This window comes from Mytilus galloprovincialis, chromosome 10 (assembly GCF_965363235.1).
Source record: "Mytilus galloprovincialis chromosome 10, xbMytGall1.hap1.1, whole genome shotgun sequence".
Classification (NCBI taxonomy): domain Eukaryota; kingdom Metazoa; phylum Mollusca; class Bivalvia; order Mytilida; family Mytilidae; genus Mytilus; species Mytilus galloprovincialis.
The window spans coordinates 34,077,378-34,092,324 of record NC_134847.1 but is presented as its reverse complement, the minus strand read 5'-3'; the positions used below and the strand labels follow the sequence as shown (position 1 = coordinate 34,092,324).

General features: G+C 32.3%; 1 protein-coding gene across 5 annotated transcripts in view; it reads right to left on the bottom strand.

The window, feature by feature from the left end:
* LOC143047438 (uncharacterized) overlaps nucleotides 1-14,947 on the bottom strand; it is a 134,252-nt gene that overhangs the window by 41,637 nt on the left and 77,668 nt on the right. For all 5 annotated transcript variants that reach the window (XM_076220501.1, XM_076220497.1, XM_076220499.1 and 2 more), the window contains one exon: nucleotides 2,363-2,607. In XM_076220501.1, coding sequence (XP_076076616.1) covers nucleotides 2,363-2,607 — 245 coding nt within the window. The remainder of the gene's footprint in view (nucleotides 1-2,362; nucleotides 2,608-14,947) is intronic.

Below are 14,947 nucleotides of genomic sequence, written 5' to 3'. Positions count from 1 at the left end.
GTATTGAAGCACATACATACATTCTCATTGAGGCAATATAGAAATCGATTGAAAGCACTTGTCACAATATAAGAGGAGCAGTGGCGGATCCAGCCATTTTAAAAAGGGGGGGTTCCCAACCCAGAGTAAAGGGGGGGTTCCAACTATATGCTCCCATTCAAATGAATTGATCGGCCAAAAAAAAGGGGGGGGGGGTTCCAACCCCGTGACCCCCCCCCCCCCCCTGGATCCGCCACTGAGGAGCACAAGTTCCTCTTGCACTTAAAATCCCAAATCCCCCAAGGAGATTTTGAAAAGTTGGCAGGTATGAATTGGAAAAGAATTGGAATAGGTGGAGACTCTCTACCTAATATTTTTAATGGCTTGAAACAAGGAAGTAACTTGTGAACATAAACCTTTTCAAAAGAAAGGGTTATGCTTTTAACTTTACTTCTATAAAAAAAGTAATGCCATTATTTACCAAGATATTGATGTATGGAAAAAGGGAGGTAACCTGTGATCTTAAATCCTTTTAAAGAGGAAGAGACTAAGTACTTATATCATACCTGTCAAAATATTGTCATTATATACCAAAGTATTGAATGACTTATGATCATATAAACAGAATTAATAAAAATACCAACTTAAAACCTTAAGCCTGATATAGATATTTCAAACTTATAAATTTTCATTTAGATATTTATTCATTTATAAAACCTAATTCAGACGGTTACAATAAATGGCAATTTATTGGTATACTTTACCTCACCTGAGTAACCGATGATCCTAAATTATGTTTCTGATGGATATTAAATAATGTCAAAATTTTATGGGTTTATAAAATTGGAAAATTTGTTCATGCAGTCAGAAAGGTTTTACATATCTTTATTGATATCATAAACAGAAAAATATTTTCAATTTTAGATTACATATTTCATGAATTTTGAAACGCCCCTTTCATTTTTTTTTTTTTTTTTAACTTTTTCATTTTTTGATAAAAAATAAGTTTCCATACAGAGATTATAAAAAGAATTGCTTACTACATGTATAATTACCACTGGTATACGATTCGGTTAACAGGAAAGTTGTTGAGTAATGTGTCACATGCATTAAGGCAAGGTCACGTAAAGCTTGATACCAAATTTCATGATACTTTAATTTGTAATTCCTAAGAAAATGGCATGCATAATGTGTTCATTATCACTGAACCAGTATATATTTGTTTAGGGGCCAGCTGAAGGCACTTCCGGGTGCGAGAATTTCTTGTTGCATTGAAGACCTGTTGGTGACCTTGCCCTTCTGCTGTTGTCTGCTCTATGGTCGGGTTGTTGTCTCTTTGACACATTCCCCATTTCCATTCTCAATTTTATAATCATTGTTAAGGTTAATAGTCATTGTGTAAAAAAAATAGTATAAGTACTCTGTTCACTGGAAGTTGATAAATGGTGAATATGAACAGTGAAGACACATCAAATGGTCTAAAATGCTCACATAAAGCTTTCATTAGTTTGGTTAGTTTTTATCGTACATGTACATTTCTGATCAATTTTCAAGAATTAAAATTATTGCAGATTTTAATAATAATTCCTTGTTTTATTCATTTCATATACTAGTTCACCATCACAAAAACTTGCAAAAACTTTCCACATATGTATCCAAAGCCAGGTGAACAATTTTTCAATGTGCATACAAACATTCTTTAAGTTTTTCAAGTTGCACTCTGTGGGAGTAGCCAATTACACAACATTGCCATGCTCTATTGAGAACATCTGTGCAACCTTCAAAAGTTCCACAATGTAGAAAAATCTGTTGAATCAAGGTGGACATCTTCAATATAGATACAAATATTCTAGAAAATTATAAGGCTGTGTATTGAAAACTGTAGGAAGAGCTGAAGAAACAAAACAGACTCCCCCCCCCCCCCCAAAAAAAAAAAATGTAAGCAGGATTTGCTCTGAGTGAAACATATATTTTAAACTTTCATATCTTGATTATTGAACCTGAAATTCTAAAATATTTCTATTTCAGTATTTGCAGTTTTAAGTTTAAAAATTTACCCTACTTTTAAAAGAGGGACGAAAGATACCAGAGGGACAGTCAAACTCATAAATCGAAAATAAACTGACAACGCCATGGCTAAAAATGAAAAAGACAAACAGACAAACAATAGTACACATGACACAACATATAAAATTAAAGAATAAGCAACACGAACCCCACCAAAAACTGGGGGTGGTCTCAGGTGCTCCAGAAAGGTAAGCAGATCCTGCTCCACATGTGGCACCCGTCAACATAGGTTCAGTCTGCAGTGTAAAACTTTAAGTCTATTAAAAACAGATTCTTCTTGTGACCTGAGTATACATAAGCAATTGTAACACATTACCTGTTAGCTACATTTTCATTCTTCTTGAACTTGAGGCCAAGTTTCTTGAGGAATGTATCTGGAACACTTGGTAACACAGCTTTCTCCACCTCAGCTGGAGGCTCCTCATCCTCTTTCTCTTCAGGAGGTTTTGGTTCCTCGGTCTGCAATAGGTCCTCACCACTCATCATTGATTCACGTGACTCTTTCAGATCAGGCATGACAGCTATATGCTTCATATGTTCCCTGCGTCTAGCCAAATTGTTCTGAAAGATTAATTAGCATGGCTATCAATATGGATGTTGATTTGGTCACATGTAATTACTACAGATTATTAAATATTGGCCATTACATACAAACTGACCATGAAACCAGATTTTTATCATCTAAATATATCAGTAATTTACTTAGAATTAATGACTTTACACCTAAGCAAGGTTAATAAATCCATTAAGTCCATGTACCTTAATATGAATGCATTTTTGTAAATAACATATTATTCAATCCCTCTTATCTTTCTTATCATAGAAGTACTCATTGGAATTGCATGCATGAATGCAATAAATAGCATTCCACATTCAATTCTCTAAATCAGCTTTTTTGGGTCTTGTAACTTATTCAATTAGACAAGTAGACAAACTCAAAAAGTGGCAAATATTATATTCATTAAAGAGCAAAATATAGGTTCAAAACCTAATAAGTACACATGTACTATGTTTCAAGAAGAAGTGACCACATTGTGGTGAACTACCTAGAAGTCATTGCCAAACATATAACCCTATCAATAGACAAACTAAAGGTTGTACTGTAAACATATAACTCTATCAATAGACAAACTAAAGGTTGTACTGTAAACATATAACCTTATCAATAGAAAAACTAAAGGTTGTACTGTAAACATATAACCCTATCAATAGACAAACTAAAGGTTGTACTGTAAACATATAACCCTATCAATAGACAAACTAAAGGTTGTACTGTAAACATATAACTCTATCAATAGACAAACTAAAGGTTGTACTGTAAACATATAACCCTATCAATAGACAAACTAAAAGTTGTACTGTAAACATATAACCCTATCAATAGACAAACTAAAGGTTGTACTGTAAACATATAACTCTATCAATAGACAAACTAAAGGTTGTACTGTAAACATATAACCCTATCAATAGACAAACTAAAGGTTGTACTGTAAACATATAACCACATTAATTTATATAATGTAAATTTCTGGCCCAATATTAGGTCACTTTCAGAAGTGCTTATCATTATCAATTTGATAGCATTGTCTCAGTAAAAAGTACATGCTAATTATAGTCTATCACCAAATCTAACAATGACCTTAAGTTACCTATAATACACCTACATACTAACAAATCTGCTAATTGTCTTTTGGCTTGAAAATAATAACTGATATACAAGCAGGCATTAGATAAAATGTAATTATTCAATATCTGAAGGTCTAAAAAGTGTGGTCAAAACTGCTAGAGGAGATGAAAAAAATCAAATATTTTCTTGCTAAAATACAATCAGCATTTCATGGTCTATAATGATTGACACATGGACTGATTGACACCTCTTCCAGCACATTTGGCTACATCTTGTAGGCCAGTTTTTATTGGTGGAGGGATCTGGAGAACCATGGCAGAACCTGTTCCTTCCTTTCAGCAGGAGAACTGGCATGATAAATTAACATCAAAGTAGAATGCACAATACTCCAAAGGGAGTTTGAACTCCCAATCTCAGCTAGTAGTCACGGTAAACGAACTCATAAAACCACACAGCCATCAAGGCCCAAATGATGAACAAGACAAGCTATGTAATAATAAAGATCCAGTTTTTGAACTTGATTGCAAACTAAGTTAACCCCCAAAATGAATCAGAACAATACAGACTAGGGCACTTAAGATTATTGCTTGTAAATCATTTGATCTTTATTTAAATATCTTATATATCAAAAGCAATGACTGTACATGTATTACATAAAACAGAAGGCACCAAAACACACATTTATCTAGAACTAATCATTTAACCTTTTAAATATACTGGTCAAAAGATAAATCATCACATTGAATCAAATTTCAACAAAAATCATGTCATGCTTGTGTAATAAAGTTTTTTGGTTACCCATGTCCAATGGTACAAAAGTACAATAGTTATACATGTACAAGGCAATTTCTTAAACTAGTACATGCTACCGCTATCATTTTCTTAGTGAGATAAAGAAAAGCTTCCTCAAAAATACTTAGTCAATATAAAAATGAAGAAGTGGCGTGATAGAGACTAAATGTCACAGGAAACAATTACAGGTCACGGTATGGCCTTCAACAATGAGCAAAGTTAAACCTTTATATATAGGTCACCCTTGGGAAAAGAGAAAGGCGACCTTTGAATTGAGTTTCAAATGGCCTAATTATTACTTAGTGGGAAAATACAAAGATAAACTGCAAAGACAGGTTTCGCTATATAGAGATTACCTATTCAGCAGGTTTGATTGTACTTTTTTTATACAATAAACAATGTTTTGAAGCACTGTTACAAATAATCATCAAGCAAAGAGTACTAAGCAACAAACATGCTAGGTTGAGTTGTGCTCTACATAGATATAAGAAGATGTGGTGTGAGTGCCAATGAGACAACTCTCCATTCAAATAACAATTTATAAAAGTAAAAGTCTACATGCATGTAACAGAGTTTTCTTGTCACAACTGGACATATGAAAATTTTCAGTTTATTTCTATGAAAACACAGTACTTTTTTTCACAGTGACATGTAAATGATGCATTTTTTGCTTCAACATGTATGAAAAAGAGGACTTAATCCTGCTCAATCAACACATAATGTTAAGCTTTTTCAGTGGCATTTGTAAAGGAAAATGCATATATTTGAAAGTTGTCTATGAAGCAAACAAATCATATTTCCAGCAATGAACAGTCTATTTAAAAAGAAAAACTTAAAACAAATATATATTTTTTACGTAATTCTTTTCTGTCATAACTGTTTCAGTTTTCTTTTCTAAACAAAATTGGTAATTGAAATGGGGAGAGTGTCAAAGCAATAATAGATTTATTGCATTGATTATATACCATTGAAGTCACAAAGATTCTGCTTGAATCACAATTATACAATAAACGACCTTTTAAGCCGTAAGTGTTAAAAATCACCAGGCTAGTGGACAGACATTCAATTGGTAATGGTTTCTGATGTTGTCAGAGACATTTGGTAATGATAGATAATGATCAATACAGACACAACGACAAGTCAATATCCTATGGACATAATTTCATTTATCTGCTGAATTAGATTTTCTTGCTATCTAGAGTGGCTGCTTAGTAGTTTGACCTTTAGCTTTCTGTAGTCAGCAGTCTTCACGTTGAATGGCATCCTAGGCTTGTAAAATTGCTCGCGGGCCTGTAGAAATCATATCAACAGGCCAACAGAATCTAACTAAAAAATTTCAAAAATTGAGCTCTAGGCCAGCAAATTTAACAGTTCATCGTGAAGACTGGTAGTTTCAAGCTGAAGCATGTTTTAAGCCTGCTTTCCAAATTATGTGCCTTCTTCTATTATTTACTTGTTTTGGTTTAGAGGTCATCCTGATTGTAATTTAACAGGGCAGGTTTTTAGTTATGTTTAAAAAAAAATTTCTTTTACAATAAACTGTATAAAACAGATGAAAAGGGGAGTTTTAAATAGGGTCCATATAAAACTGTTACTTTATGGGTTTTTCTCATTGCTGAATGTCTCACAGTTGCCTATAATTGCTTACATCCACTTTGTTTAAACTTTAGTGGATAGCTATCTCATTTACATTCTTACCACATCTCCATATTTCGTTTTCTTTTTACCTGTACTAATTATGAGGGTAGTAATGCCCTTTAGCGTCAGGCGTCAAATGGTCATTTTTAGCTACCGTTAGCGTCAAATTGGTTAAAATTTTACCGTGATTGGTCAAACTTTCCTGATCGTGAATCGTCAAAAGTCTCAAACTTGTTAATTGAGTGTATATTTTATTGTCATGCACCAAAAATTACCACTATTATAACGTCATTTGGCAACAATTTTTAGTGTTATTAGCATGAAGGTACCCCCATTACCACCCTCAATTATAGTCTATTTCTTTCAGAGAAAATCAGTTGTTGGTGGTTGATATGGACTGTTGTGTTTTTTTTTATTTGTTTGGTAATACATTAGATTCATTTACTTTTGTGGGTTAAGCTAAACTGAAATCTTAGTGGGTTTTTAACTTCCTGGTTTTGACAAAGTCTGCATACAATAAAATTGAGAATGGAAATGGGAATGCATCAAAGAGACAACAACCCGACCACAGAACAGACAACAGCCTACCGGAAATTTGTCTTTCATTCAACAATCAATTTTGTGGTTTACCTATATCCAAGAAATCCACGGAAATTGGTATTCAACGAATAATAATTAATCCAAAGTATAAAAAAAGAAGTGGTATGATTGCCAATATGACAAATGTCCACAACAGACCAAAATGACACAGACATTAACAACTATAGGTCACCGTACGGCCTTCAACAATGAGCAAAGCCCATACCGCATAGTCAGCTATAAAAGGCCCTGATAAGACAATGTAAAACAATTCAAACGGGAAAACTAACAGCCTTATTTATATAAAAAAATGAACGAAAAACAAATATATAACACATAAACAAACGACAACCACAGAATTACAGGCTCCTGTTTCATTCTATATCTTATCTACATTAGCAAATGTTTCAAAGAAAAGTGACTTGGCTTTGAAATCATGAATCTATTTCTGACTGAAAGCAAATATCACAATTAATTTATCTTCTAATTTGTAATATATCAAAATTATCCTCCACAAAGAAAACAATTAACACCTCGTTTTACTGTTCTTTGAAGTTTAATTATGCATATGAACCATATTACATCAATAATAATCTAAAATATCAATTCATCATATAAGAGTATAACAATCTATGAGTACCAGATAATTAGACAGTGTATTGCGATATCAACTTTTCAAAAGGAAATGCTATATGATCACAAATACTGAAGGTTAAATCCCAAATAATCTTGGATTGTATTTCCTTGTTATAACAAACCAAAAGGACGATGCAGAACATGATACATGTAATATGATATGGATCCTGCTTTGTTCTAGACTGACAGATGAGCCAAATTTTAATGTGCTAGATTATAATGATTGATTGATTGTTGGTTGATAAACGTCCAGTGGCAAATTTTTCATGCATATTCAGGACGAGAACCTGATAACAATAAATACAATAGGTAGGTCTGGTATTAATAGAGGCCATTAGGGATGATGGTCGGGGAAAATTTGGACTGCCACTGAAAAAAGAGGGTATAATGGATAGGGACAGAAATTTTGCCTTGCAACAGATCTCCTACAGGCCCTCAAAGAGTTGTTGCAAGGGGTCTTAATGTGCAAAGAGCGTGGCACTCTCATTACACGAGACATCGGATTTAACGTCCTCATTCTGACCGGACGTGTTAGATTATAATGTAACAGTCTGTAAGGAAGACATGATCACATTATATGGATATAAACCCTGCTTTGTTTTAGACTGACAGATGAGCCAAATTCTAATGCAGTAGATCATAATATAGGTAACAGTCTGTAAAGAAGACATGATCACACTATATTCTGACACCAAACTGACCAGTCCATGCTTTTACTCCCAAATGCTGGGTGCTAGCAGAATAGCAGCAAATGCCATTTTTTAAGTCTTTGGCTTGACCTGGCTGGGGTTGAAACCCCTGCAAGAGATGAACATGCTATCATACAACCATCGAAGCAGTTCAATTGTCATAAATGGGCCATTATTCCTATAAGGAGAAGACTTTAGGATTTCAGTCATGTTGACTTATTTAAACATTTTAATTTGCAGATCATTTTGCTGTATTTAGTTTCTCAACATCTTCCATATTTTTCCAGAAAAAAGTAATGAGGATGAAGGGCCACTCAGTGATAACAATAGCTCAAATACTGCATATGATATTAAAACTGGTATGCTTAGATAGGAGAAAGCGAATAACATTGGACAAAAAGGAAGCACATTCCAAACTTATTCAAGTATAAAATAATAAAATGCTTTCTTTACTTTTAAAATATGAACTTTACAAAAAGATCTGAGTCGTTGTCTTATTACTATCAACATACAAATCTATTTTTTTTTTCAATTCACTACGGGTACCAAAATTATAGAAAAATAATATTTTTACGGCTTAAACATTTAAATATCTTAAAGGTGTCTGTCAATTATTGTCACTTTAACAAAAGATTACAACTAATTAAAGAAACTATTTATATTTTTGTAAACCCGGAACAGATTATAAATGTGTAATCATTATGTAAAACGCATAAAAATATTTCCTACCTCCATGTTTGTATGTAACATATATCCTTGGGTAAAACCATCAATACAACTGCATGGTCAGAGAATGATACCTCAGATTTTGAAACTCAATCAAGCATGCAAAGTAAACGATACATATATGAACATTAAATTCCAGGTCTACTGATCACAAATAAAAATTTAAATCCCGTTTTTTTTTTCAATTACGTAAAAGTGCACGACAATTACATATACAGAATATATGGAAACTTCCTTAAAAGAGTCTAGTATTTCCCACCAAAAATATATTTTCTTACAAAATAATCAGTGCAAGTATAGTTCAAGGATGAAGAAAAATAAGGCTTGTTTACTTATAGTATGAGGACATCTGCATTCACAACCCATTGAATTTAATGCATTCCTTATCATTTACAGAAAAAAAGGTGCTGTCAGCTGGAGAACATAAGTTAACAGGAAATGTGACAAAAAATCAACATGAAATCTTTTTAATGATTTATCTATCTTATAACATATATCTACCAAAACATTCAAAATATTTCTCTTTTCCATACCTAATGAAATAACGTTTTTCTCTATTAATTAACTTATTGACGGTTATAAAAAGAAACTGCAATAAAAAATACACATTTTTAATGAAATTACTTGCATAACTGGAAAATCTGTAAGCCAGAAATTATATAATCAAAGAATTTCAAAATTTTATATAGGCTTGTATGCAAACTTTGTCAAAACCATTACATCAAATATTATTGAAAATACCAAACTTTTTAAACCAAGAAAATTGGTATCCATGAAGATATCAAATGGATTCAAAAGAGGAAAGACTGAAATTTTATCTTTTTATTTTAGATTTGTTATTAGGTCAGGTTAAGATGAGCTACTAGTAAGTCAATGACGAGGTTTCATATCAAAACAATCCATATTCATTTAACATGAAAATCATATAAAAATTTTTGTATACATGTACAAATATATATACAGTTTTGTGTATTTTCAAAAATTTTCATGATAAGCAAAATTTCTTACATTCATTTAGATCAATTATTCCTCTACAACACAAATAATAAGAGGTCAGATTCTGTAGAAGAAATAGAATATGTTTATCATGATATCTATATCTGGCATTGTAACTTCTGTGAAATCAATTGATTTGAATACCTATATTCAAACTAATTACGAACACACCCATATAGCTGGAATATAATAAGGTGAAAGCAAACGTAGAAAAAAATACAATGTGCCATTTTTTTTTATGTTTCACAGCTGTTATTTATTCTATTGTGTTTAACCTTTCCGTTATACTTCAGGGACGATGGGTACAAATATTTTGCACTAATTGCTAATAAAACTAGCATCCAGAATAATGCAAAGAACTCAAGCTGATGATCATACCAAAGATAATAGAAAAAAAAAGACAATTTCTTTATTTAATAACCAGCTCTTGTGCTGAATAAATAAAATTGAGAATGGAAATGGGGAATGTGTCAAAGAGACAACAACCCGACCAAATAAAAAACAACAGCAGAGGGTCACCAACAGGTCTTCAATGTAGCGAGAAATTCCCGCACCCGGAGGCGTCCTTCAGCTGGCCCCTAAACAAATATATACTAGTTCAGTGATAATGAACGCCATATTAATTTCCAAATTGTACACAAGAAACTAAAATTAAAATAATACAAGACTAACAAAGGCCAGAGGCTCCTGACTTGGGACAGGCGCAAAAATGCGGCGGGGTTAAACATGTTTGTGAGATCTCAACCCTCCCCCTATACCTCTTACCAATGTAGTAAAGTAAACGCATAACAATACGCACATTAAAATTCAGTTCAAGAGAAATCCGAGTCTGATGTCAGAAGATGTAACCAAAGAAAATAAACAAAATGACAATAATACATAAATAACAACAGACTACTAGCAGTTAACTGACATGCCAGCTCCAGACTTCAATTAAACTGACTGAAAGATTATGATTTTTCATATTTCATATTTCATATTTCAAAAAGTTTGTCAATACTAAATAATTACAATACATGTATGTTTCAGAAGAATCCGTTATTTTGATTGGATAACAACGCTTGTGTGTCATACTTAAATTCATGTTCATATCCCAATGAAGTTTAACATTCATGACGGCACATGCTATCACACAAAAAAGTGCACAGGTTATTTAAAGAAAATAAATGATAAAAATCAATTATCCCCTATCATAGCGAAAAAATGTAATTATAAGTATTGAATGATTCTTTTAGTAATTTCATAGGGTTGTAAAAGCTTTGACTGTGGTTTTAAATAGCAGGATATTAGGTAAAGGGGTTTCAGGGGGTTTCAGTTTCAATAATTTCTTCTGATGACTCATTAAACCACAGGGGCTGATCCAGCCATTTTTAAAAACAGGGGGGTGGGGGGGGGGGTGGTGGGGTCCCAACCCAGGATAAAGGGGGATTCCAACTATATGTCCCTTTTCAAATGCATTGACTCAAAAAAGAATAGGGGTTCCAATAGCTAAATTAGGAGCTTAAATTAATGACTTTTTCATTTGACTATCTCTACAAGTTCAAACAAACAAAATATTAAGTGTGTAGTTTACATAAATCATGATTGACTTATCTTGATAACATTCCAGATAATTAGTGAAGACTTTGATACCATGAGGTTAATTATACAGAGAAATTCTTCTCAGCCATTGTAATGTTTACTAACAATCTTCAATATAATTTGAACATAGCGTCACATCAATGCATGCAAAAACTTTTTTGTTGATTATAACCTATAATTATTGGATGTGTAAGTTTATTAGTATGGCAACACAAGTGAACAATTAGCCCTTTACTGGTGCATTCAAAAACTTTTTCTGTTTTTGTTAATAATAACCTATAATTATTGGTTGTGTAATTTTCTTAGCATGGCAGCATTATTTAAACATAGCACTTCACTGGTGCATGCTTAAACTTCTAGTTTTTTGTAGATAATTACATGCAATTATTGGATATGTAAGCTTATTAGTACGACAGCATCATAAGATTTCATAAAGAGTGGGTGAGAAAGTCTCAACCTACAGATCAATGTGGATTTTCAGTGGCAGATCCAGGTTATTTTTTTAATCCCCCCCTTCATTTTTGATGGGACATATGGTTGTCCCCCTTTTTAAAAAGGGCAGAATCTGTGTCAATGCTTAACTTTGGAAGGATCTGACAACTCTTTATTCTACTTTCCATTCTGATAATTTTTAAGTCAACCAATAAATTCCAAATATTTGAAGGATGTGCACTTGACTGGGTATCATTAGGACAAAACCCAAACTGGAGTATCCTGAAATTGGAAGCATAAGGTCTTTGTAAGCTAAATATGAACACAGAATATGCAGGCCCTAAGCCAGGAATTTCTAAGGAGGTGGGAAGATTCAATCATATTCAACTTCAACAGTTACAACTCAAACAGAAAGTAGCTTATTTGTTTTCAAAACACCCCTAGCTATGGGTATGATCTGTACAGATTACATATTTTTTCCCCATCAAAATCCCAAGACCACCCTTCAACTGTAAAAACGTGTCATTTTTTAAAAGCTATGTTTATCCTGTGGCTTTCAATGTGACCTTGAGAACACACAACTTTGTTCAGCCTACAGTAATATACATCTTATACAATAAGCATAACACATTTAATGCATTAAAAAACTATGAGACATCAAATGAAAAAAGATGTTAATACAACTTTTCATCTAGGCAAAATTGTTCTGAATTTTGAACTCACTTCTACTGATGGTTTCAATAATAATATTATAAAAAAAAAGAAGATGTGGTATGATTGCCAATGAGACAACTCTCCACTAGAGACCAAAATGACACAGAACTTAGTTTGTTTGAACTTGTGCATTCAATAAAAAATATACTACCCTGAATTACACTAGTATCTCTTAGAAATTTATCATTAAAAAAACACATCAAAATATGATCAATAACTTTGTATAGTAAAATGTTTAATATAAAAAAAGAAGATGTGGTATGATTAAGCATGATCCTTGCAATTTACACTTCTTACGCATTCAAAAAACATTTTGAAAATATTTTTTTTATAATAGGAAATAACTATTCTCAATTCTTTCAAATTTGTCACAAAATATTTTGTTTATCTACTTTTGTTGATATTAAGGTTTTCACATTTCATCAAAAATGTTATTAGGTCCTTCATATGTTAACATAATTTTTTTCACATTTATTAATAACCAAGCCCTAGTTTTTCAGCAAAAAGCATAATAACCAATACCATATATTTCAGCATCATAAAGCACATAAAAAACACACACTCAGCTCTTGTTTGAAAGTGGGCTTGACAATATTCTAACACCTTTACATTTTAATTATAAGTGTTATTAATATGGAATCATACAGCTGTCATTTTTTTTCTATTGACCCTTGCAAGTGCTAGACTTATTTTTTTAGTCAATTAATATCCGTTTGTACAAGTGTGAAAGACAGTACAGAAAGATGTGTTAATAATATATACAATGTTAACAAACACCATCTGACTTATTTTAATGGAAATTTAACGAGAAATTGTTTTAACATAATATATCTAACCAAATTTGATTTAATCTTATAAATATCTGCTCCAAGAGCATATCTCAATTTCCAATTTTTAATACATGCAATATAAGAGTTACCACCACACCAAACTTTTTGAAGTTCCTGTTAATATAATGTTGAAGAATAATAATTGAAACAAAAATAAACCTGATTTTAAGAATATCTAGGATTTGACCGATTCAGACATTCTAACAAGTATTTTTCCCCCTTCTACATTCTTCCTACCACCGAAGTACAACTTCCTAAATTCTTTACCAATACAACTTTACATATAAACAACACTTACCATTTACAAACAGAAGCTTATTCCTCTCTCACCCAATTAACACTATGGTCAGTGAAAATGACCTCTGGGTATATCTACTGATGAGAATACAAGATGACACAGTGAAAGTCAATTAAATGCTACAAAGTAATATGTACCGACACCTGATAGGTGGGGAGGAGATAAAGCTAGCTTACAATGACTTAAACCAACCCCACTTAGATCTAAACATCTGAAGCATTTGTACACAATGTAACATTTATCATCTTTATGTCATAAATAATAATCTTTAGGACATAAGGAATATCTTTAATTGATAAGAAAATTATGGCTACCTTGTTTTATTGATAATGACAAGTGCACTGGCTGTGTATCAAATACATGCAAGTGAATTGAACCACATGCTATCTTCTGTAGAAATCAGCCAATAATATTGTCAAAGACCATATATCTTAATTTCTTGTGCCTTGTGGAAAAGGTGATAAACCTATTATTAGCTCAACATGAAATCTGTGGATCCAAAATTGCCCCCAGAATCAGATTTTAATACATTTCCCAGTGGGATATACTTGTTTAGATAAACTAGGGATAAAAATACAGGATATATATGTAAACTTTTGAATTTTAGATTATCCCCCTCCCCAATCTTATTTGAAACTGGGATCAGATACTATATTACATTCCAATAATGGCATATTAAGGTAGCACTACAGTCTAACAATGATTTTTTGAAGATTTTTTTTGCAATTCGCAACTCACTACAAATCAGTCAATAATACTGTTAAATGTCGTTTATCCAAATGACTTGTTGAACATGTGATATAAAATTAATGATCCCTAGCTCAACATTAAATCTATGGATCCAAAATAGCCCCCAGAAGCACATTTAAAAATGTATTCAAGCAGGATATACAATTCTAAATCAGGTATGGATAAAAAAAAAATCAGTTGGATATATATTTACAAAATTCAGCATTTTTTATATCCCCCCCCTTTTTTTTATTTTAAATAGTTTGAATCAGCTAATCGTTGACATTTCCAATAATAGTGAAGACTGAATATTGACCTTCAGAAATGAGGTTTGGCAATTAAAATGGGACAGTAAGAAGGACGGTGGAGGGTAACACTTAATGCCACAGTTGCCTACAGGGAGGGCATAAAAATATACCAATTTAAAAGTTTCTTCAAGTTTACACAGATTTAAACATTTTAACCTAAGGAGATACCAACTCATTGTTCTTTTGTTTGATAATCTTTACAACTGATCTTTACACATCCATTACCAATGATAATTCACTTTTCAACAAATAAATCTCAGAACATTATACAATGCTGAAAATCAGGTAGGCAAGGGGTTAAAATCAAGATTTTAAGTGCAAACTTA